The sequence below is a fragment of the Podarcis filfolensis genome (genome assembly GCF_964270895.1).
Source record: "Podarcis filfolensis genome assembly, chromosome: 4".
NCBI lineage: Eukaryota > Metazoa > Chordata > Lepidosauria > Squamata > Lacertidae > Podarcis > Podarcis filfolensis.
Window position 1 is genome coordinate 66,305,026 of NC_139607.1, and position 20,600 is coordinate 66,325,625.

The 20,600-nt window shown below is 41.6% G+C and overlaps 1 protein-coding gene across 6 annotated transcripts in view; it reads right to left on the reverse strand.

Annotated features, from left to right (window-relative positions):
* Positions 1–858: 858 nt before the first annotated feature.
* Positions 859–20,600, reverse strand: part of EPHA3 (EPH receptor A3) — a 213,776-nt gene continuing 194,034 nt past the window's right edge. For all 6 annotated transcript variants that reach the window (XM_083611511.1, XM_083611513.1, XM_083611510.1 and 3 more), the window contains 4 exons: positions 19,253–19,402; positions 11,590–11,783; positions 5,834–5,989; positions 859–3,959 (listed from right to left, as the gene is read on the reverse strand). In XM_083611511.1, the coding sequence (XP_083467637.1) occupies positions 3,854–3,959; positions 5,834–5,989; positions 11,590–11,783; positions 19,253–19,402 (606 nt within the window). In that variant the 3' untranslated portion in view covers positions 859–3,853. The remainder of the gene's footprint in view (positions 3,960–5,833; positions 5,990–11,589; positions 11,784–19,252; positions 19,403–20,600) is intronic.

The following is a 20,600-nucleotide window of genomic DNA, read 5'->3' on the forward strand; positions in this document are numbered from 1 at the left end:
ATTGTCACAACTATGTAAGGTTTGGCGGTTAGGCATTGGCTTATTGATGTGGGGGGGAGGGGAGGTCGGCCGTTGCCTGCCCCTCCATGTTCAAGGGTATTCAGTTAAAGGAATCTGGGGCCTGGATCCAAAGTCTGCTTGAGGGGCTAGGGCCATGCCAGGCCTCTGGGAACACTGAGGAGAGCTGCAGGCAGGTTCCCCCGATGTGGCTTCCTCTTTGGGTGGTGTACCCTTCCTGACTCCTTGCAAGGTGGGCAGGAATCAGTTTATTGCCAATGCCTAAGCCAATACCGCTCACATTTGCTGTAATCAATAAAGTTGTGGCCTAAATTTTGCCCATTAACCTTAAACCATAATCTGTGTCTGTGTGAATTTATTTCTTCTGGGGGGCTGGCTTGAGGGCTTTGACACGCAACCACCCCCACCAGTGGAACAATTGGAAGGATGTCATATGCTGATCTTAGGGCCTGTGTTGGCTTAGTATGGGGAGTGGTGTTAGATCATGTATTTGGGGCTCAAGCCATTTAGGGTTTTGTATATCAGCACTAACACCTTGAATTATTGGGCCCAGTGGGATGTAGGCAGCAGGTGAAGATCATACAGAATAGGTGTTATGAGACACTGCACAAACACTGCTGTCATCACTGCTTGGCATGTGGAATGGAAGTCTACTTCTGCATAGACACTTCCCCTTGCTGGATTGTGGTAGGGCTGTTTTTTAACATGACCAGCTATTCTGATGAAGCTGTATCCTAAATTTGAGAAGTTTGCTCCAGATACTGTTGGAGATTTAATACAAAATGATTGTCCAACAATAAGTTTCCTTGGCTTCAAAACAATCACCTGTGTATTCCAATATGTAAAAAATACTTTCATTATGTTTATTATAAAAATATAAATGTTTCCACTACAAATCATTTTACATTAGTAACAGGCCATCTACAATTGCACAACGTAATTAACTAAATGAGTAAGTAATGCTTTGAAATAAAGGTTAAAAAGCAAATGTGGATTTGCCAGTTCAAATCACATCTATACATTGCTTATTGGAGTCTAAAGTACAGCAAAAAAACAAAAAACAAAAAAACCCTATGTTATATGTTAGCAGAAATAAATAATATATGTAAAAACAATATTTTTAAGATACAAAAACAATAATATGGTACATATTCTTAGTGAAGACTTTGCAATGCTTGTTTGATGTAAATAATAATCAAAGGCAGGTCCTGTACAGGAAGATGGCCACAAAATTTCTATTTCCTCTACTCCACAGTTAAGAATTGTACACTGCTATGTTTACATATGTACAGGGGGAGAAGGGGAATGGGGGCTATTGGAGGCCACCAAACAGTACAAAAAATTGTAAGAAAGAGAAGACAAAAAGTTCTTTTAAAACCCTCTGCAAAAAAGGAATTTCCTCCTGAACAAACAATGAAATCAGTCTTTAGTACTGAGCACACACATAATTATGTCCCGTGGTATTACTAGACATTGAAAGATAATTAAGGATAGGTAAGACTAAAATGTAGTTTGAAAACCTGCTAATACACATTTTTTCTTTCTTTCACAGCCATTTAAAATTGCCTCGGGGACAATTTGCTCTAGATAGTACTTCCAAGAACATCAATAGAATTGTTTTGCTTTAAAAACAATACAAAAACTTCCTGCTAGCAGGAATGGTGTATTTATGGCTGGAGATCAAATCTAAAGAGAAGGGAGGTGATTATTTGACATTATTAATCAGATCTGAATCCTTGCAGAACACGGGCTTAGGATGGTGCATTGTATACTTCCAGATCCTGCTATGATCAGAGAACTTTAAAAAGCATGGCATCATATTGGAAGGGCATGCAAGTTACAAAGGTGTGCAAGGGAAGTACACCAGTGCTCTGTGTATAGTCAGAGTGTCAGCATTTTGAAGTGTCATTTTATGCTTTTTACAAAACGGATCACCTACTGGGCATGTTTGCACATAATGCAAAACCAAACCATGGCTTAACACAAATACGAGGGTTCTTGAGAAAAGACAGTGGCTGCTGTGTTCCTTTCCTGGTCATCCTGCTGCTCCATGCTGTAAACTAAACCATGGTTTGGTTTAGCATACTGTCCGAACCTGGTCTCATGGTATGTCTCCTCTAGATAACCATGAGCTGTAAAACCCAAGAGCAAACCATGGTTACAGCTCACTGTTTGCCTGGAGTGTGACAAACCATGAGGCTAGATTCGGATGGCGAGCTAAGCCAAACCATGGCTTAGCTCATAGCAGCGCAACAGCACTAGGGGAGGAGGGCAGTAGCTGCAATCTCCACTCTGAGGACCTGTGCATTCATGCCAAGCCATGTTTTGACTTCACATGTCTTGCAAACAGGCCACTGTATGACTCGAATCGATCTTAAAAGCTGCCGTGTACTGTGGTGAGGGCAAATGTAGCCAAGAGAAAATACAAACAGGATACGTGTTGATTTGGATATTGTCCCATACACGTTGTTCACATAGTACAACTTACAAGCACATCTTTGTAAGCGTGTTTAAGACTGCAGCCTTAGAAACATACTGTAATCATTTACTCTTAAGTGGATGCCAACAATGCTAGCTTACTTCTCTAATATAAGAACTAAGAAAAGGGATTTTCATCTTTTCCTATTTGGACCCCAGAGTATTATAAGCAAATAATTTTATCACCAAGTAATGCATTGTATAGATTGGGTGTTTTTTTTAAAAAAAACAATCAAAAAATCTGGCACAATTCAACACTTTGTGCACGCTGCAAACAGTTAAGTACATGCAATTATGCAACTTTGAGTTAAGTTGTCAAGAAAATAACGAACAGCTCACTATGGCTGTTTTCCTTGGAGAAAAATGATTGTGTGGTTCATTGGATTATACTACCCAGAACATGGTGCATGAAAATTTACTCACTTGTGGGCATGTAGGCCTCTTTCTTCACTTACCTCAGATCCTCTAGATTGGGACCTATTTTCTTAAAAGTAATGTCTCACTACTTGTACTGAAATTTCTTCCCAATGTCTGGGGCTGCAGCCAAAGTCTGGGAGGATTTGGCACTTGGTAGTAATTAAACCCAGTCAAAACATATATAAATATAAACAATAAGAAAACATTTAAAGGGAAATAAATATGCCTTTTAAAAGAAAAATTAAGACTTTTTTTTATAAGAACACATGCATCAAAACCAGCCCCAACAGCAAATATTATTCATGAACTATTGCCTCATTTTATACCCAACATTATTCATGTTTTCCTTCCACCGTCGAAACAGAATGTTGCAGGAATATCCTTGCAGATATGGCCAGACAGAGCTGAGGTATTATCCCCAAAAGAGCATTACAATTATTTTAAAGAAATAAAATACTAGTCACCTATCCTTTCTGCATATAAAAAAAATACTGCAAGGGTATTTCCCCCTCTTGCTTTCTGCTGACAATTGGTCAAAACCTAGCATAACATCCACCGTTTAGTTGTTTGCCTTTCTTGATATTCAGTCCATCAGCATTGAAATGGCTCTAAGTTACATGGAAGGATTTAATAAAACAAAGAAACCAACATTTTCTTTCAAATGCAGTATATGTTTGAGCAGTCCATTATTACAAGGTGGGAAAGGCACCCCCTCCCTTCAAGAATAAGAGAGAGAGAAAAGTTTTTCATTCCTATTTTAAGGCAATTTAACTCAACGTATGAGTCTCTTAGTGGGCTTGAAACGGGCCCAAAATGTCATGCTTCCAACAATGCTACAAGAGTGCCTTTTCAGTCTTGCACTTTTTCACTCATCACCATGACCTTTGCAGCAACTTCTTGCTTCCTCTTGTTGTGTCTCGAGTGCCAACGTTTTGGTAGCCTACACTGGAACGGGGCCATTCTTTGTATGCATTTCTAGAGATTTAATACTGCTAATGAGCTTTTTCTGTGGCCCCACAATCGTCACACCGACCTTCTTCATGTCGCTGGAAAAGACAAAACACACCTGATGAGTTCCAGAGAAGTTGGAAAGTGTTTCGCACATCAAAAGAATCCACAATGTTAGGCCGATGAGGAAACTTCCTCTGCATGTTGCTAAACAGTGGTAGCTGGCCTGAATGTTTCCAGATGGGGCCAAAGGCAGCGGAGTGTGTTTCTGATATCTAAGAAAATAGCTCTCCTAAGGAAGCAACACAAACACATTCTCAGGGGCTGAGAAAAATTGTTGCACCTGTACAGCAGCTTGCAGAGTTTGGATGCTTTAAACAGAAGTATGTGGGAGACAGGGAGCAGTGGTGTAATGGGGGAGGGAGGAGGGCAGAGGGGCGATGGCCTTGGGCACAAAATTATGAGAGGGGCACAACCAGGCACAATGCCCATGAATCCCACACCAGGGATGGCTGAGCTGCTAAGTTGAGAAGGTGCACGGCCACTGCAACTAGCAGCAGCAACTGCCCAGTACACCAGGGGAGCGCAACACTTGCCTTGCCCCGAGCACCAGCAACCCATTCTATGCCACTGATGGAGGACCACTATTTTGGATGCCAGTGGCTACTGTCATACATAGCTTCTTCTTAGAATTTTCACATATGGTAACCAATGGCATCCAGGGTCCTAGGTAAGTTGGAAAAGGTTCATTCAAAGAGTCTGAGTTTTAGGGCTTGAAGGATTTCTGTGAACAGAATTGCAAGTGGCGGAGTGCTTTAAAAATAAATAAATCCCAATGATCCTGGCTCACAAACTGGGAATGACAGATGGCTGAGTATTTTATCTATCCTGAGGGGCAGTACTGTGCCACGGTGAGAGAATTTATTATGACCAGAAAGACTTCAGTTCGAATCCACATTCACCATATAGCTTGAGTGATATTGGGTCATAGGATGTAAGATAAAACAGAGAGGAAAAGTTATGTATATCTCCTTGAGATCTTTGGGCTCTGTTAAATCTTCAGAATGCCAAAAATGATCTCCCTCTCCTTCTTTTTTCCAGCCCCACATCAGCATAACTGACACTGGACAAAGAACACCCTATTTTCCTGAGAAATCAGAACGTCTGCTCCATTTCAAAAATATGGAATCATAGAGTTGGAAGGAAACATGAGGGTCAGCTTTGCAATGCAGGGATCTTTCACCCAATGTGGGGCTCAAACCCTGAGATTAAGAGTCCCATGCTCTACCAACCGAGCTGCCCCACATTTGTTCTACTTCTTTGAAGGCTGTTGTAAAATCATAAATGGAAGATCTTCTTTTCATTATGCTGAACTGTTGACCTATATCAAAAATTGACACATCTAATTCTAAACTAATCCCAGCCACGAGTCAGATGGAGCAAAAAAGTCACATGTTGCTTTCAAAAGAAGATCTTCCATTTATGATTTTACAACAGCCTTCAAAGAAGTAGAACAAATGTGGGGCAGCTCGGTTGGTAGAGCATGGGACTCTTAATCTCAGGGTTTGAGCCCCACATTGGGTGAAAGATCCCTGCATTGCAAAGCTGACCCTCATGTTTCCTTCCAACTCTATGATTCTATGAAGAACACTGTATTGTTCAAATTGACATATATGTAACTGAACACATGGGTGGTATATTTCAGCAAGGTGTTCTTGAAGTGCAATCCTATCCATGTCTACTCAGAGGTAAGTATCACTGAATTCAATGGGACTTGCACCCAGTTAAGGCTGCAGCCTGAGTTGACTTTAAAGGAGCATGTGTTCTGGGCTGCGTGCTGGGCTCATATGTTGCATTAATTTCACTGAAACCTAGATGTTGAACTGCCCACAAGATTGAAATCTCATAATTTGAGAAATGGCATGAAAAATGCAAAAGCAACCAAAGAAACAGTTTTAAGATGGACTCTTACTCTGAGGAAATCTTGGCTATCGTATCGCACGAGCTGTATTCTACTCCTGTGAATATGTCCTTGCATTGTCCTATCCGAATGCCATTGAGCCAGTCACCTGTTGAGCGGAAGGCTGAGATTTCAACATTGCTTTGGTCCAGAAGGAGATTTGATGGCCTGGAATAAAATGAATGTGATGGTGGTGAGAGAACAGAAATACACTGTGATTCCCTATGTATCTGGACTTAAAACAAGTCCCAGTAGAATCTTTCAGATGAGGTGCAAGTTGCGTGCAGAATTTAATGCCTGCAGAAATCTATTGCTTTAGGGGAAAACAGAGAAATCACAGTGCCTAAGTGAACTAGCTGTTCGGCTTGTGTCTTAAGCTCATGATTGCATTGTCAGGGCACTTCTTTTGAATTGAAGCTTTCATGAAGCTGATCTTGATTTAGCTCAGGTATGTGTAACTTGACAAACATACCTCAAATAAGAGCCAAGCCAATCCAGTGATAAACGCTCTTAATCTCAGATTAAACCAACTGATGCAGTGTGATTTTAAGCACGTTATGAACTGGTGGCTTAAATAGGAGGATGTGACCATCTGGAGCTTTGCAGCACGACTGAAAATCTCTAGATGGCTTTGTTCAGAATTGGCAGCGCAAAATATTACAGACAGCAAATGCAATGAAATCACCAAATGCTTCCCTAAAAATTTCTACAACAATTTTCAGTTCTGGAGTATCAAAAGAAACCTGAGAGATCTTTGCATTTTAGAGCCTGCAGAGACAGAGATAGAAAGCTTGTTTGCTTCATAAAAACAAAGTTTAAAAACTTAAGCTTCCATGATATTGCATCCCTAAGGTGATGAGCAAACTATATGCTAAATTATCCTGTGGCTTTGGAATACATAGTGGAGACTCAGCAAAACAAATAAGTAAATCATCACAAATAGTTTTCTACAACTGACCTATTTGGATATTCCTTCCCACTTTTATTTTGGTTGCTGATATTACATATAAAAATATAACAGTGGATTTTTTCTTTGAGGAATAAGCTACTATTTTCCCTGCCAGTCAGTCAACATGTGCCATGCTTAAATGTGATCTTCTCAATCATCTTTCTACAATTAGAGTACATGCAGTAAAAACAATATCCTTTTTTGGTGCATGGGAAGTTGGAATTCTCTGTGTCAGTTTGTCCATGTAATTTGATACACCAGAGACAAATGATTTATTTTTCGAGAGAGAAACAAACAAACAAACAAACAAACAAACAAACAAAGGCACTTAAAATTACCTTTTCTACCATCTCATGTTATCTGATCAGATAATGTCTGATTTATCAGCTATGAAGAAACCTGGGAGATGAACATCACCCCCACCTGCCCAATATGGTTATAAGAGATAAAAGAACAAAAATCTGGGTGCCTACTGACCAAAAATACTCTCTCACCAGCCCAGCAGGCACAACAGCGTGATTTTTTTTCTCCACCAGCTGTCCTATTATCCCCCTGTCTATCGCAGAATGAGGACAATGCTCTTAATTGTTGGCCAAAGTCCTTGTCTCTGCTCCAAATGGATTTTTATTAAAGACAACTAAAACAAAACTCAACAATACGCAAAAGAATTGTTTGTAGCTTCTTAGTATATGAACCCTCTCTCTTTCCCTCCATCTCCAAAACTAGTCAACACATTTCAGCTGGACAGAATATTATCAGCAACGCAACACCCCTTGTGGTGAAGGACTGATATTGCTATAAAGGAGCTGAGTTTCTTAACATGGCTATTAAAAAGAGTCTATCTGATGCATCAATTGCCTGCTCTCGCTATGCATTCAGTTCTTGTTAATATGTATGTATGATTTCTTTGATGCTCAGCCATTTCCCCTAAATGTCCATTTCAGAAACAAATCCAAAGGAAATGCAATTAACTATGCTGGATACAGCTAGCTAACTTCTGTTTGTCTCATGAAGTCCACATTTTTTATTTATAGCTTTCTCTGTATAGCTACTACGATCCCAGGGCATTTATTAAAGTATATATGAAGTATGGAGAAGTTGCTTTTTCTCTCTGGTCAATCTAACATGCCGCTTCATTCTAGTAAGAGGGGGGAACTGGCGTCACTGCTCCCTTTTTGTGTGCATGTGGAATGTTAAACAACATGAGAAAAAGCAGAGCAGCAGGATTACAAATTAGACAATCCCAGTGCAGCTTTTATGTCTGTTGTCGGGACCAAGGTGTAACGAAGACAAAAATATGAACTAATTTCAAGTAACCACAGAATAACTAGCATTGTAAAGTATCATTTTTCTCGCAGGATTCTAAGTGGGGAGGGCATTTCTTCCCCCTCCCCACAAAAAAGCTCCTTTCCTCCTTGGAGAGGACATCTGGACAGTTTATCAATGAGCAGGAATTTGTCTCTCGCTGTGAAGAGTCTGTGATGTCTCCTCATGCGCATCAAGGGAGTGCCGGGCTTTCGGAGCATCTGCATCTATGGGCTTCCACCCCCCTCCCTTTGACCCAGCCCCCTAGACAGCAGGTCTAAACATGAAATTTATGGGCTGGGTGATGTGCACCATAAGCTCACACTTTTACTAGACAAATTAGATGGGCTACAATCCGTGCAGCTGTAAATGACGTCCTGCAGGGTTCCACCTGATCTTTCACAGCTTTTCATAAATCAGGTCCTACTAGCGTCAGACTGCAATCATTAAAAAGAAATCATGGAAATTACATGTCTGCTCAGGGGAATTGAAACACAACTCCCCCCCGCCTCTTTCATTTCTGCCGCTTCCCACTCCCACTAGCAACATTTCAAAACTGTTCTCTGTGTACTGGCAAAGCGGGAGGGAAACCTTCGGTGCTATTCATTCTGGCACTGAGCATGGTTGGAAGGCTGCATGTGCTGGCATATGGCTGCCATAAATAAAAGGACAGCAACCCACTCAGCAGTGAGATTCCAGAGTATATATTCCGCCAACGGCCTCTTGCAGTCGGCTTTTATGGACTGACCTATTATGTTAACAGCTGGAATTAACCTTGTTCTTTTGCATGCAAGCCTGGAAAGCCATGGTTTGCTGTCATTGAGATGGATGTTGCCACATTGCAAAGAATTTTCTGTCGCACCACATCATGTCTTGAAATAAACATATAAATAGCAATGGAGCTCTACCTCCTACTGATACAAATTGCTGTTCTGAGCGTGCCAGCTGTCCAGTGGGGAAAGATATAACTCAATTTGTAACCACTACCATCAAGCACTCCTATTTGAGAGGCAGCAGTGTGTTACTAAGAGAAATGTTGCATACTCTACCCTCTAAGTTTCCACATCTATTTTTACTTGTCTTCTTAGCTAGCTCTCCTCTGCTGCACTCGAGTGTCTCATGACTGGGAGAGCATCTATTTCAAATGAGCAGTTCTTAATATCTTGCATTTTTGCTTATGTAAAAGGCTGCTGAACATTTATGTGAGCTGAAATATGACTTTGATGGCTTATAAATGACCCCAAGGACCAGAATCCTAGACTAATTTTAAGGTCAACAAAAGCACAAGTGTGTGTGATTTTTTCATTCACACACACACACACACACACACACACACACACATATGCTGCCAGATGGAAAGCACAGGTATAGCCACTTTCCAACAGGAGATAAGAAAATAAATGCCACACTGAGGAGGCATGGAGACATGTTGTTGACTTTAATTATCTCAGTACCACAAGGAGTACAACTTTGCCTTTACAGTCATTTATGCTGCTTTAAAGTGTCATTCAGATAAAAAAATATAACTATGTTCTTTAAATAAAATTGACTTACCTCTATGGCACATTTGCTTCCCCTGATATTTCTTTATATCATGTTTGCTCAGTTCAGTAATAATCAGATAGCTACTGCATTTGGTCCTTGAGCTAAAAAGACCTAGACTTGCGAATCAGACATCAAAGGCATCATCTTCGCCTAAGGACAACCATTTATGGACTGCTCACCAATAGATGCCCAAAGCGCCCCTTCAGACAATGAAAGCCCCCCCAAATTGTTGTAAATGTCAACAACACTGAATGGTCTTCATTTACTATGATTATAATATTGGAAACCTGTGGGCAGGGTATTTTTGCTTTTCCAACTCAATTTCTATAGAGTTCTATAGCGTCTAGTTTTTGAGGAGCTTACATTAAGAACTTGGGTTTTAATCCAGTTATTTGCATTATAACTTCAATTACACACACTCCATGTGGCTATTGCAGTGAACAGACAAATCTGGGATTCATATCCACAGTCATCCAGCTCCAAAGTGGCAATAAAGCTTGAATTAACTTGCAACATAGGATACCACACAATATCCATATTGCCTAAATACGGTAGTCCCAAGGAGCTGCAATTTCCTGGCATTTTGGTGCTTGGTTGAACATGGAGTTTAACACAACAGAGACCCATTGTGTTGGGAAGCCAGGAGAGCAACACAGCTCCACCCATGCCATCCTATCAGCCGCTACTGTGCATATTCACAACTGTAAAGCAGTGCACACGAAGGTAAGAAATAATAATCTGAACCAGGAAAAAGAATGGAAGTGATCAAAACTCAACTTGCCCTAAAACACACACCCACACACACCCCTATATGTTATACAGATTAAATCAGAGCGGAGAAAAAGTTAACAATGTTCAGACACCCAGACAGAACCGCAGAGACAAATCAAAGAAGTTATGATTAGATTGTGCAAGTGCTCTGGCACAATCACAAACTAAACTATAACTAAACTTCCGATATTGTGCCTTTTCACACTGTATTCCAAAACACAAAGTCTGCATGTACCTGAAAAACACTGATTACAAAAGTGCCAATCAGCCTAGTAAGAAAGAAGAGCATAAAATGATTTCATAATTGATGAACATTGAACTAGTAGGAGAAAGTATTATTTAATGTTGAGCCAAGATATGGAGCTTCCTGACCAGGGGGAATCAACTCTCAGCTCTCTCTTCCCTTCCCTCCCTTCCAATTACAAGTTTTCTTCTGCTGCTTGAACACCTGTTTGTTTGTTTGTTTGTTTGTTTGTTTGTTTGTTTGTTTGTAGGTCTTTAGCCTGACCACTGTGATTTTTGCTGCCCTCCTCTGGAATCCCTTTGGTTTGCTTTCATATGAGTTATTTTAAAAAGTTTGATGTAATTTATTCTGCACCTAGATAGGGGCAAAGAGCTATGCAGTTGTCTCTAAATCAGTGGGAATGATGGTTGCCTTCACTACCATCATCTGCACGGCATAGTTTCTGAAATTTCAGTAGACATTGCTGACATATTTTCTTCAGGCCTAAAACTGCATTTTTGAAAAAGAGCACAAGTTGGGATTGCAAGGATGAAATCTCTCACAGTTTCTGCACCTGTTCAACCTGACCATGCAGTTGCAAAAAATGCTCTGTCCTGATAATGTCTGTGTGCTTTCATCACAGTATTCCTGTGGTGCTGCACACCTACAGCTTTCTGTTGAACTGGTCTTGTGAATTCACAACCAGCAGGAACTTTGAAACTAGATGTTCCTTTGCCTCCTTTGCAAACTGGGTTTTGGACAACAACAAACAGTCAGGGATGCTGTTTGCCTACTAGAAGATAAATAGATAGCTTCCTCCCATCCCAGCCCCCAACTTAAACTACACTACTAATAAGAAATAGCTGTAAACATGGAAGTAGGTAGTGGACCAAGCAAATATATTGTAATTACTGGAGGTAGAGAAAGCAAACATATTCATGCTCAGTGTGCAAGATGTAGAAGGTATTGTGTCACCTTGCAGCTGCATTGGTGATTATTTTTAGACTGCTGGGATTACGGATCAGCTTGTCCAGGATGCTGACAATCTGCTCAAACTTCGGTCTGTTGTTTCTGTCTTTTTGCCAACAGTCCAGCATCAACTGATACAAGGCAGCTGGGCAGTCCATGGGTGGTGGCAAGCGGTACCCTTCTTCCACGGCTTTAATTACCTGCACAAGGAGAAAAAGATTGCAGACATTATCAGGAGATGCTTCCCCCTTTGGTTCTGCAAGTGTTCTCCATTACATTGTCATGGACGCACGGTATTTAAAACCAATCTATTCATTCTCCAATTGTTCCAGCGTGTCCTTCTTCCTCTTTATTTGCAAAATAAGCCACTTGACAAAACGGAGATACGCAAAAGTGACAGAGGAAGCAGAGGATAATGTGTAGCTCTTTGAAGAAGGTGCTATTTGGTCTTGTCCAGTGCTCAGCTTTGATTAGACCAAATGCAAGTCAACTTAATACATTTCCTACAATACAGGCTTAATTGGTCCAAAGAGAAAACATCTGGAAGATCACTACCCACTCATCCCCCCCTCCTCCTCAACAGTCTTTCAGGAATTGCTGTTTGAGATCATAGGAACATGGGAAGCTGCCTCAGAGTGCGCCCAATTATTGGTCTGTATAACTCAGTACTGCCTTCAAGCCCTGGCAGAAATTCCAATGGGTTTCAGGCAAGAGTCTATCCAGCCCTATCTGGAGATGCCAATGACTGAATTTGGGACATTCTGCACCCAAATCATGCACTCTCTTTCTGAGCTACAGCCCTCCCTCCAATAAAGAGGCCTTACATTTTAAGATCTCATTATCAACTAGGATGTTTCACATAATATTCACTAACACAAAATCACAAGCATGCAAACTCTGGGACTATTTCATAGGTACAGAATTCTATGTAGGGAGAGAACATCAGTATATATAAATATATCTATATATTAATTGTTTCACAGAAAGAGGGCAGTATTCATCTATCAAGGCTACATCGGCAGCTAGTAGCTTAGCACAAGTAGTTATCCCTTCTCCTTTTAATGGGAGTGCTCCTTGCCTCTACGAGCAAGCGATATTGAAATACGCACTTAAAGTTGCACAGGCAGTTGCTAACGCCACATAATTGCAGAAATATCCAGCTTTACTGACATTTCCATATTTCTGCATCACACAGCAGATAGAGTTAGATTACTGTTGACAGATGGGTTAAGGGGCTAACAAGGATGTGGAGTAGCAATAAAGCTAGATTACCCATGATTGTCCTAACAAGCATATTTCCAGCCACGTTGGGGTTTGGCTTGAGAGGTTGTGGCTATGTGGTTTGCATGTGAGAAATCAACCAGATTTTGACTTTCTATAATCATTTTAGGAAAATGACTGAAAAGCAGCAGGCAGCTTAACAAACACCCTGTGGCAGATCAGAAACAACTGCTTCCTACTTGACATTTCAGGAGGAACAAATTATGAAATTAGCTTCCATTTTCTAATTTCCATTGTCAGGGCAGCAATTCTTTATTTCTAAACCAGCAAGTTAAGCAATATGGTTAACTCATCCAGGCAATATGAACAACTAACAGCCAATAGTTATATGAATAACTAGGGGCTAGTGCAAACATAACATTTCTTGGTCTTTTTATAAACTGTAGCTAGGAAATTAAAAGCATTCTCTGACCTACAAGAAATTCCCTTCCCCTCCCCTTTCAGAGTTAACAACTGCCACAGTGAGGTGTTATATTTACACTAATGTTAATAATAACCGTAGCTGCCTTTAATCATGGTTTACATAGTCATTTCAGACTCTTATTTTAAAGCTAACCAAGGGCAACATTGGTGCAAATATTATTGCATGGCTAATGCTGGCAAGCGAAGATAGGATGGAATTAACATGGTAGAAGGGACACAGGCTACTAATTTATTACCAATAATCAATAGACTGGAAAATGTTATATATTTATATTAATAGACTGGAAAACCTGTTCAATAAAGAGTCATTTTAAAGCAATGAACAACATGGGTTCACTACACTGTGATGCAGCCAGTGTGTGTTTGTGGCGTGTGTATTCCACGATTATATTGTTAGGATATTTCCGTTCCACCTTAAAAGGGGGCAGGCTTTGTGAGTCACAGAGTCTGCGTATTTCCTGTTCACAGGATGTTTCTGTTGTGTCTTTGCTTTCGTTTCTCTCTCTGCCTGAGCAGACCGAAGCAGGCAGTCATGTTTTTTCTTTGTTCTGACCAACGCTGAATAAACTTGGAAAATGCTCTCCTGCGTGCATCTTTCGCTGTGCATTATCTGCTGATAGAGCGTGCATCAGTTCTAGAATGTGGCAAGCTATTTTCTGGAGCTCGTGTCGCTAATTGCTGATACTGCGTGTCTACGGGAAATCGATGGACGTCCGGAGACGACGTGGGGGCCATGATGGGCTTTATCTCCCTGGCAGTATCCCAACAACAGGTTATGGGCCCAGATTCACGGCACTTACAGGAGAGTAAGGCTGCGAAAGACTGCGTTGAGGTATGTGGGAAAAGCGAAAGCAAATGAGGCTTTTCTGTTGCTGCTGCAGCCTCTTTGAACTCCGGCCGGCTAATTGGCCTGGGAGCCGAGCCAAGCAGGCTTCGTGATTAATGGGAGCCAAGATAAGGAGCCTCTGAAGTGAACAAGGCTCACGGCTCAAGTGAAGAGCTGGAATGGAGTTTTTCCTAGCCTCTGAAGCTGCTGGGCGCCCAAAGTTAAATCGGCACAATTATGAGACCTGGGCTGTGTGGTGTGAGAGTTTGTTGCGACAGTTTGGAGTGTGGCATACTGTGTCTGAAGCCCCTCCAGTTCCTCTGACAGATAGATGGAGGGCCCAACATTCGAAAGCCATAGATGTAATAGTCTTGTCCGTCCCTCTGGCAACACGACTGCACGTCAGACGTGGAATGCTTTGAAAGTAGCTCATCTGCCGGTCATCCCAGCCCAGAGTTTGACTGCATCGGAGGTCCTGGCTGTTTTCCAGAATGCGAGCGAATGCAGGGATGCTGAGGGCACTGGTTGCAAGCTGCAGGGGAAGCTGACTGTGATGTCATCCCAGGCAGCATTCCAGCCTCCAGGGGGAGCCAAGGAGTCGGCAGCTGAGGACTCTCTTTCCCATGAGAATCAAGGTCATCGTCTTTGCAGAGGCCGGAAGGCCAGAAGTAAACAGAGACAGATGCCTGCAGATGGCCCGAAGCAGAAGGGGGGTGAAAGGCCCACGCCAGTGGAAAACAAGGCTTTGTTTGCTGGCACTGCTTCACCAAAGGCTAAAGGCAAGTTTGATGGCCAGGAGCAGGGGGGCAAGCAGCAAAATGCACCCGCCATCTAACAAAGGATCGGCATCTTTTTATCTCTTTCAAGGCTCAAGACGGAGAGATTCACCAGGTAGATTGAAAGACGTTGCGAATTGAAGGAGTTGGGACTGTGAAACTGGCAAGTCTGCACACTACCATCAGAGATGTACTTTATGTTCCTGGTGCTGCAGACAATTTGCTCAGTGTCCCACAGCTGACTGGGCGTGGCTTTGAGATTTCCTTCAAGAGGAGCGTCTGTGTCATCAGGAAAGGCAAAGAGGACATTTTGCATGCAAAGTTTATAGATGGTTTGTTCTGTATAACTTATGATGACAATGGTGCTGTTGCTGATGTGTCTAATGTTGATTCTTGTTGTGTTGCACAAACTAACAAAGTTCTTCATGCAGGATGCATTCATGAAGCCCATCAAAGATTTTGTCACATGTCTTGGCAAGCGCTGGCCAAGAACATCAAACCCTGTAAGTTTCACATGAAATGTGTATCTTGTGCAGAGAACAAGGTGAAGGTTGCTCCAAAAGGCAAGGAGTCTAGCAGGCAGGCTTCCAAACCCTACCAGCTAATCCACGCAGACCTGGTTGGTCCACTTGCACCCTCTTTGGGTGGAGCAAGGTACTTTATGGTTCTAATTGATTCTTTTTCTAGGTACATTCATGTGTTTATGCTCGAGCAGAAATCGCAAGCATTTCCTAGGTTCAAGGCATTCTGTGCTTGGTTGGAAAATGTTCACGGTAAACGTATCGGCTGTCTCTTTACTGATCGAGGCGGGGAATTCACTTCTCAGCAGTTTGAAGCTTTCCTGACTGAGAAGGGAATCCAGCATGACTTGTCAACACCTAGATCGCCATGGATGAATGGACTTGCTGAGCGAGCAAACCAAACTTTGCTTCAAGGCCTAAAAACCTTGTTGCATGATGCCAATCTCCCCAAGAAGTTTTGGGGGGAAGCTCTGTCGACGTTTGTTTATACCTTTAATCGCAAACTGTCGTCACCTATTGGTTGTACTCCCTATGAGAAGATGTTTGGTAAGAAACCTAACGTCAAGCACATGAGAATCTTTGGTTCTGACATGTGGGTACACACCCCACAGAGCAACAAGCTTGGGAAGCGTGGGGCACATGGTTTGTTCATGGGGTACGAAAAAGGTGCATACAGGGTATGGATGACTGACTCTAAGTCCATTAAGTTCACAAAGAGTGTTGAGTACAATCCTAAGTGGGGGGGAAATGTGGGAATTTTCCAGAGTTACCCAGAGGAAGATGAAGGTGATGTGAAAAAAGCAGATGGTGTTGAGGCAGAAGAGGAAGCTGAGGATGAGGATGATGATGATGATGATGATGATCAGAGTTCGGATTCCAGTTCAGTGGGCGGCGCTGCTGCTGGTGTCAGCGACAGTGATGACACAGCAGACTACAAGAGCGCAAAGGCCTCAGTCAGACCATCTGATGCGTCTGACAATGAACTGGAAGAACCACTGTTCACCATTGGTCACTTTTCTCCTAAGAAGGAGGAGATGAGTCCAGAAGACTTGCGTCTAGTACGCAGGTCTGAAAGGGCAACCAAAGGCAGACCTCCAAAGAGATTTGCTGATGAGTTTGCTAAGATGGCAACTGCTGTTCTTAGTAGCTCAGAGAAGGTGTGGGAACCTTCAAGCTTCAAAGAGGTTCAGGAGTTAACCTCTAAAGATGCTGAGCCTTGGCTAAATGCCATGAAGGCTGAAGTTGATTCCTTGAACAGGAACCAAACTTGGGAACTGGTACTGGTAGTCCCAGGAATGAGACTGGTTGGCTGCAAATGGGTCTTCAAGGCCAAGACAGACCAGAATGGCAAGGTTGTCAGACACAAAGCCAGATTGGTTGCCAGAGGTTTTTCACAGGTACCAGGACAGGATTACCATGAGACCTACTCACCCACCGTCAAATATGAGAGCATTCAGCTGATGCTCAAGATTGCTGCAGAGGAGAAACTGCATGTTTCCCATCACGACATTAATACAGCTTTTTTGTACGGGATTTTGGGGGAGGAGCTGTACATGCTTCCACCTGATGGAATGCAGATACAGAAGGGAATGGTCTGTAAACTGCGGAAATCCTTATATGGTCTCAAGCAGAGTGCCAGGTGTTGGAACACAAAACTCACTGAGACATTGCTTTCTCTAGGTTTTCACCAGGGCAAAGCTGATCCATGTGTGTTTGTCAAGGAGGAGGGGCAAAACAAACTGTATTGTTTATGTTTTGTTGATGATCTTCTGATGTTTTGGAAGAATCAGGCTTTCTACCAAAGCACCCTAGCTCAACTGAAGGAGCACTTTGACATGAAGGATCTTGGTGAGGTATCCAACTATCTTTCTCTGCAGGTGGAGAGGGACCAAGCAGGTAATTTTCTGGTACAGCAAACACAGAAAATTGCTGATGTATTAACCAGGTTGAATTTGGTTGATGCAAACCCAGCAGACACACCGATGGTGACAGGTTACCAGGTAGATAGTACTGCTGAAGCGTTTTCTGACACTACGCTGTACAGATGCATTCTAGGCAAGTTGAATTTCATTGCTAGATGTTCAAGACCTGACATAGCTGTAAGCACTAACCTGCTTAGCAGACATGCTAACAATCCTACTGTTCAGGATTGGAAAGCTCTGAAGCGCATAGCCCGCTATTTGAAAGGGACTATGCACTACAGGCTGAGGTTCACCAGTCAGAAGACTGGAGGTCTTGAAATCTTTGCAGATGCTAGTTTTGGAAGTGACACCACGGATGGTACAAGCACTTCTGGAGTATGCTACATGTACAACCACTGTCTGTTTGACTGGCTGTGCAAGAAGCAGACGACAGTAAGCCTAAGTTCCTGTGAAGCAGAACTCAATGCTCTGTCATTTTCACTCATGGATTGTGAATGGTTGATGCCACTGTTTAAGGACATCAGAGTGTCTGTGAAATGTCCTATACAAGTGTATCAAGACAATAGATCCTGTTTGGCTTTGCTGAACTCAGAGAGTTGCAAGCAAAGAACCAAGTACTTGCAGATTAAGCTACATCGAGCAAGAGAGTGTATTCAGAAAGGACTCATTCAGGTGTCCTACATGCCAGGAAATGAAATTCCTGCAGATCTGTTGTCTAAGGTTGTTAACAGAGAACAACTTAAGGTTTATGTACAGAGGTTGCAATTGGGTTGAACCACAGGTACTACAGGTTACACGGAAAGGGGGAGGATGTTAGGATATTTCCGTTCCACCTTAAAAGGAAGCAGGCTTTGTGAGTCACAGAGTCTGTGTATTTCCTGTTCACAGAATGTTTCTGTTGTGTCTTTGCTTTTGTTTCTCTCTCTGCCTGAGCAGACCGAAGCAGGCAGTCATGTTTTTTCTTTGTTCTGACCAACGCTGAATAAATTTGGAAAATGCTCTCCTGCGTGCATCTTTCGCTGTGCATTATCTGCTGATAGAGCGTGCATCAGTTCTAGAATGTGGCAAGCTATTTTCTGGAGCTCGTGTCGCTAATTGCTGATACTGCGTGTCTACGGGAGATCGATGGACGTCCGGAGACAACGTGGGGGCCATGATGGGCTTTATCTCCCTGGCAGTATCCCAACATATATCCCCATTTGTTAGGTAAAAAGTGCCTGATTTCATTTGCTTTTACTGTATGTTTGCTTAGCATTAGGGTAAGATATTATGCACAAAATTTATTCCCATTTGTAAAACATGTATAGAGCTGGTCAGAATTGGTAGCTTTTAACTGAGTCATGTGGAACATATCTAGACTAAATTAAGGGAACAATATGGTATTTTTTTTTAATGGCTTTGGGAAATACTATATTCCAAAGAAGCATAAAAGGATGGCAGATCTGTTTAACTTTCTGAAGTTGGACAGCAATAAATTCAGAGCTATCTAAATGAACCTCTATGTAAAAGACTTCTAAACAAATCAAACCATCACTTCATGTTATCTGCTCACTGCATCCGAAGGCATTTGCTCATTAAAATCTTAAACACAATTTCCTCCTCTCTTTCTTAGGCAGTTTAATTGGCCCAGTATACTCCTAGAAAAGCTCAGCAGAGATACAGCCAAAAGGGATCACGAGACATTTAATAAAGTTCTATAAAAGATGTATAACATTCTAACTAATGTAAAAGCACTTGTCGATTATTCTCAGAGTAACTTGAATCATCCTCCTTCCTTTATCCTGTAAGTTCAAAAGTTCTTTTTTCTATAGAAATGCCGCATATTTTTTCAAGAGAAAGTAAGATTTTCAAACATTTGGTTTTCCAAAATTAAAAATAGGCACCAGTTTGTCTTATGCTTTTGTCTCACAGTATACTCACATCCTGATTGGACATCTCCCAGTATGGTCTTTCTCCATAGGACATCACCTCCCAAAGAACAATCCCATAGCTCCAAGCGTCACTGGCTGATGTGAATTTACGGTAAGCAATGGCTTCTGGAGATGTCCATCGGATTGGAATCTTGCCTCCCTACAAACACAAAGCATTGTGTAAAGTAGCAATAATGACTCAGGCAGTGGGATGCACATTTATGCTATGGAATTTGCTACCACAAGACGTAACGATAGCCACCAACTCTGAAGACTTTAAAAGGAAATTGGACAAATCGTTGGAGGATATGACTACGAGCAAAAGTCGTTCTAGGAATGGTTTCAACATCCTGAAAACTGAAATGGACCCAGTTTGAGTGTAGCTTGTAAGAAGAATTGACAGTGGTGTTAAGTAACTTGTTATTTATTTACACTGTCTCTTGACAGTTTTACAACAAATACATTTTCAAATGTTTGCACAAATTTTTTAAAAATATTTTTTTAAAAAAATAAATGCAATTGAAAATGCATGTAGCAACAATGAAAGAATACATAAAACCAACAGGGAATCTATCTATCTAATTCCCAAATGCCTGAGAGAACTAAAAAGTCTTCCAGCTTCTGAAAAGAAATCAGAACCATCAAGATTTCTTGGGGGAACACATTTCATAACTCCAGGACCACCTTAGAAAAGGCAATGGTGCCCTTATTTCCCTAGAGGCCATAACTTGGAGCAAGACCCCACTGGCAAATACTAAATTATTGTAGTAACCTCATGTAATTGATGTCATTGCCTGATGCTGTTTACTTGTTTATGCCACAGGGATTCCTGGCAGAAAAAGAACATGGTATGGAAACCAACGTCGGATTGTTCTTTATTCCATTGGAAAACACATAAACCCCAATTTCACTTGCCAGGTCTAGATGGTGCTCTTTTAAGTTTATTTTAATCTCTCTTGCTGACTTTTAGCTATTTTATGCTTTTATTTTGCATTTAATTTGTTTTTCTTTTTATTGTAAAGCAACCCAGAAACTATGCATTATGGGGCTGCATACACATTTTGATTTAAACAACTGAATAAATAAATCTATGTAGGACTGTCACAAAACAGCCACTAATATGATATACAGAACCACAGAGAAACTGTTGTTATTATTTTGGGCATCTTTCTGGATTTGCTGACATTTTCTCTCCATTTTGATAGACATGGGTTGCCATTGTATACACACTTACCTAGGATTTACTGCTGAATAGATATGCATAGGATTCCAATCTTAAGTATGATTAGATTCCAGAATACATATTTTTGAACCAAATCTCACCAGATGGCATTTAGCAGGAGGACAGAACTATGCAA